The 3878-nt window shown below is 44.5% G+C and overlaps 1 protein-coding gene and 1 pseudogene across 1 annotated transcript in view; one reads left to right on the forward strand and one right to left on the reverse strand.

Annotated features, from left to right (window-relative positions):
• The window catches only part of TUFT1 (tuftelin 1), a 45488-nt gene that overhangs the window by 23950 nt on the left and 17660 nt on the right, over nucleotides 1-3878 (reverse strand). The window contains 2 exon segments of the mRNA XM_012658881.1: nucleotides 362-463; nucleotides 867-941. Coding sequence (XP_012514335.1) covers nucleotides 362-463; nucleotides 867-941 — 177 coding nt within the window.
• LOC105821711 overlaps nucleotides 2019-3878 on the forward strand; it is a 3181-nt pseudogene continuing 1321 nt past the window's right edge.

Here is a 3878-nt window from a genome sequence, read left to right on the forward strand (position 1 = left end):
AAAAAAAAAAAAGAAAGAAAAGAAATAAAAAATTGTTCTAGTTTTAAAAAATAAGCTCCATAAACACACCTCCCACCCATCTCTACAACCTCCAGCAGCAAAACATGGCCAGTGGACAGGCACCTAGTAAGGTCATCCATCCATCCCCATGCCCGTGGCCAGACTGTACCAAAGTCACTATGGGCAGATTACAGTCTCCCCGAAAGTCTTAGGATATTTCCAGGAGATGGTCAAGAACTAGTATCTCAAGTCTGGTTCCTTCCAGTCAAACCACAAGCTTCCTTTGGCAACGGCAGCTGCTCCCTCTCACGCACCTGCAGGGAGAACGAGAGGAGGGAGAAAGGCGGTGATCTAAGCTTACCTTAATGATCTCCTCGTGGCCATCACTGGACTCCACCAGTTCTGAGGCCAGAGAATGACCAGCTGAGCGGCCGGACACCATGGCATAGGTCTTCCTGCCCGCCTAGCAGAGAAACACAGAGAGAGGTGGCTCAGAAACCACATGGCCAGCCCAGAACTCCAACCCCTCAACCAATGCAGAAGACCTGCTTCTCAGAAGACTTGAAGAGTTAGTCTGGTTTTCCCCTCCAAAAATTCATTTCAGAACCTCTAACAGAAGCCACACAGCAGCAAGAACCCAGGACGAGGAAAATTAGCAGAAATCGCAGGTTAGTTTTAATGTTAGTGGGGGTTTCCCCATCCTCCAAAGCAGTGCGCAATGCTGAGGTCAGCTGGTATTTCTGAAAGGAGATGCTCCCAAGCTTGCGACAGCAGAGATGGCTCCAGGCAGCATGGGTGACGGATCAGCAGCAAGGAGGGAGAACTGGTGAGGGGAGGGGGCCTCACCCCACTGGAAATCTCAATACCTTCTGGGCTATGTGTTCAAGTTCATCCCCTGTCAGTTCACTCTGGAGAGTCAGCCTGAAAATGTCCACGCTGCCCTAATAATGACAATGACAGCAACAAAAACCCTTTACCTTTACAGTCTACAAGTGCAGGTGTGCTTCTGCCAACCTGTGGAGTGGGTCGTATCATCACCACTTCACAGATGAGGAAAACTGAGGTCCACAGAGATGGCGTTAGCTTGCCCACAACCAGGTGTTGGGATGTCTCTGGAGCCATCTGACGGTTCTCTTTCCACTGCACCAGAGACTACACAGCTCACTGCTCCACTCACAGCTCCCATGGGGCTACCCTGGTTCTCGGATTACAGGGAGCACGTTGCATGGACTTCCCTTCCCCCAGCTGTGGAGAGGTCACCCCTGGACTGGTCATTCCCAATCCAGAATTTCTGCTCCAGACAACCAGCCAGGAAATTACTGATGCACTTTACAAGACTAGTATATTCTTCCTGAATCAAACTATAGGAAAATACTTGAATTCAAACTCCTATTTGTATGAACCACATAGACAGAAATTATCCAAGTGAAAGCAGGTAAGATAATCGATATTTATCTAGAGATCAACCTAATTTCAAAGGATAGGCTGGGTGTGGTGGCTCACACCTATAATCCTAGCACTTTGGGAGGCCAGGAGCTCAAGACCAGCCTGGGCAACACAGAGAGACCCTGTCTCTACAAAAAATTTAAAAATTAGTGTGGTGGTGTGCCCCTGTAGTCCCAGCTACTCAGGACGCTGAGGCAGGAGGATCAGTTAAGCCCAGGAGTTTGAGGTTACAGTGAGGTTCAAGGTTACACTGTGCTCCAGCCTGGGTGACAGGGTGATACCCTACCTCCAAAAAAAACAAAAACTAAAACTAAAACACCTTGTGGGGAAAATAAAAAACCTGAAAGGAAAAACATATGGTGAGAGGGAGAAGTGGGGGCCTAGAGATTTGGGAAGACAACAACATTGACAGAGGGCCAGCAAGGCAGAGTGGACCAAACCTTCCCAATAACCCATCATCTGTGGAGGTGAATGAGGGGCTTAGCCATTTGGGTCCTCTGGTTCCCACTGGAAAAATAAGGGGTTGGACTAAGTATCTTTTAGGTACCTTCCAGATTCCATTCTGCGACAGCATGAGGGTGGAGTATAAGCCTCTTCCAGGCAATAAAGGGAAGATGGGTGCTGGGCTACCCAAGGAACAGTGACATTGAGGTCATCTGGTCATCCTCTGCCTCGAGGCCCAGGAGCATCAATGGCATCTTACCCATAACAGGTTTTAAGGAACCCTCCTAACCTTCCAAATATCTGGAGAAGACAACCTTCCAATTTGGTAGAGAAGAAATCAGTCTTTGGTCAGATACTTAACTCTTGGTGTTCTCTTCTGTAAAATGGGAATACTACCACACAACTGAGGGGGGTTTTGTTGAAGATTAATTGAAAATTTATAGAGGTTACTCTCTGCCAAACAGGAGGGAGGCATTCAAATATTAGCCTCCTCCCACTTCTTGGAATGAACCCAAATTTAGGAAAGACAGCCAAATGGCTCTTATGCCTTCCCAATCTTAGCAAAGTAGCTGCTCTTACAAAAACACTTAATTCCTATGAAATAAAAGCCAGATCATTAGTGTGGCATACAGAGCTCTCCATGGTCTGGGTCAATTCACGTCTCTTCCTACTGTCCCTCACTGCCCCCCATCCAATACATCCCATGCTTTCCAACTTCAGTGCTTTTGTTGCTGTCATTTCCTGTACCTTAAATATTCTTTCTTCCTATTTTCACCTGTGGCATCTGTAAGTCCCTCAAGAGTTCACGTTCAGGTGCCACATCTTCCATGATGCTACCCCTGCATCCTGTGGGAAACACATATTCCCTCCCTGAGCTCGACATCACAAGGCCTCCTATGGCATCTGCCTCGCAGTTATTTGTATGCCATGAGGAATTACTCCCCCAGCTGTTAACTCTTGAGGGCTGCAGTCTGCCTCAGCCTTTTACTAAGCACAGTGTTTTCTAAATGCACAGTGAATGCTCTATAACATCTAGGTCAAGAGAACATTATAAAAAAAGGAAGAGGAAATGAGTTCAAAATAGTCAGAATGACTGCCAACTCTTTTTCACTGGGACATACTTTGATTAAAACATGTACTTTGGGTTAAAACACAATCTCCCCGTACCTGGAGGCAGCTAGGAAAAGCCTGGGCATCCCTTAGTCAGAACAAAGGAATTATTAGCCAATGAAGGTCAAGTCTGGTTTATTTCATAAACTCAGGCATTCCAAATGAAGAGCATAGATAACAAGGCCAGGTTGGGGCACTGAGAGATTATCCCATCCATTCATGTCATCAGAATCCCAGACAAAGAGGAGAAAGAGGGTGAGTTGAAAAAGTACTTAAAGAAACAATGACTGAAAACTTTCCAAATTCGGCGAAAGACATAAACCTACAGATTCAAGAAGCCAAGCAAACCCCAAATAGAATAACACAAAATTCATGCCATGATACATCACAATTAAACTTCTGATAACTAAAGACAAAGAAAAAATCTTGAAAGCAGACGGAGAAAAATACGCTTTGGGGGCGGCAGGGAAACAATTTGAATAACAGTAGATTTCTCATCAGAAATGACAGAAGCCATAAGGAAGTGGTATAATGTTTTTCAAGTGCTGAATAAAAAGAACTATCAATCCAGAATCCTAAAACAAGAGAAAATATCCTTCAGGAATGAGGGGAAAATCAAGACATTCTCAGATGAAGGGAAACTAAGAGAATTTCTCACCAGCAGAATCTACACTAAAAGAATGGCTAAAAAATTCTCTAAACAGAAAGGAAACAACAAAAAAAAGAAACTTGAAATATTGTGAAGAAAGAAACAGAAAAAAGATGGGTAAATACAATGGAGGTTCCTTCTCCTCTTAGGTTTTCTAAGTTATGTTTGATGATTGAAGCTAAAATTATAATACTGATGTTCTAAACGTATGCAGAATAAATATTTAGAT

The sequence above is a fragment of the Propithecus coquereli genome, unplaced genomic scaffold (genome assembly GCF_000956105.1).
Source record: "Propithecus coquereli isolate 6110/MARCELLA unplaced genomic scaffold, Pcoq_1.0 Scaffold59, whole genome shotgun sequence".
Taxonomy (NCBI): Eukaryota; Metazoa; Chordata; class Mammalia; order Primates; family Indriidae; genus Propithecus; species Propithecus coquereli.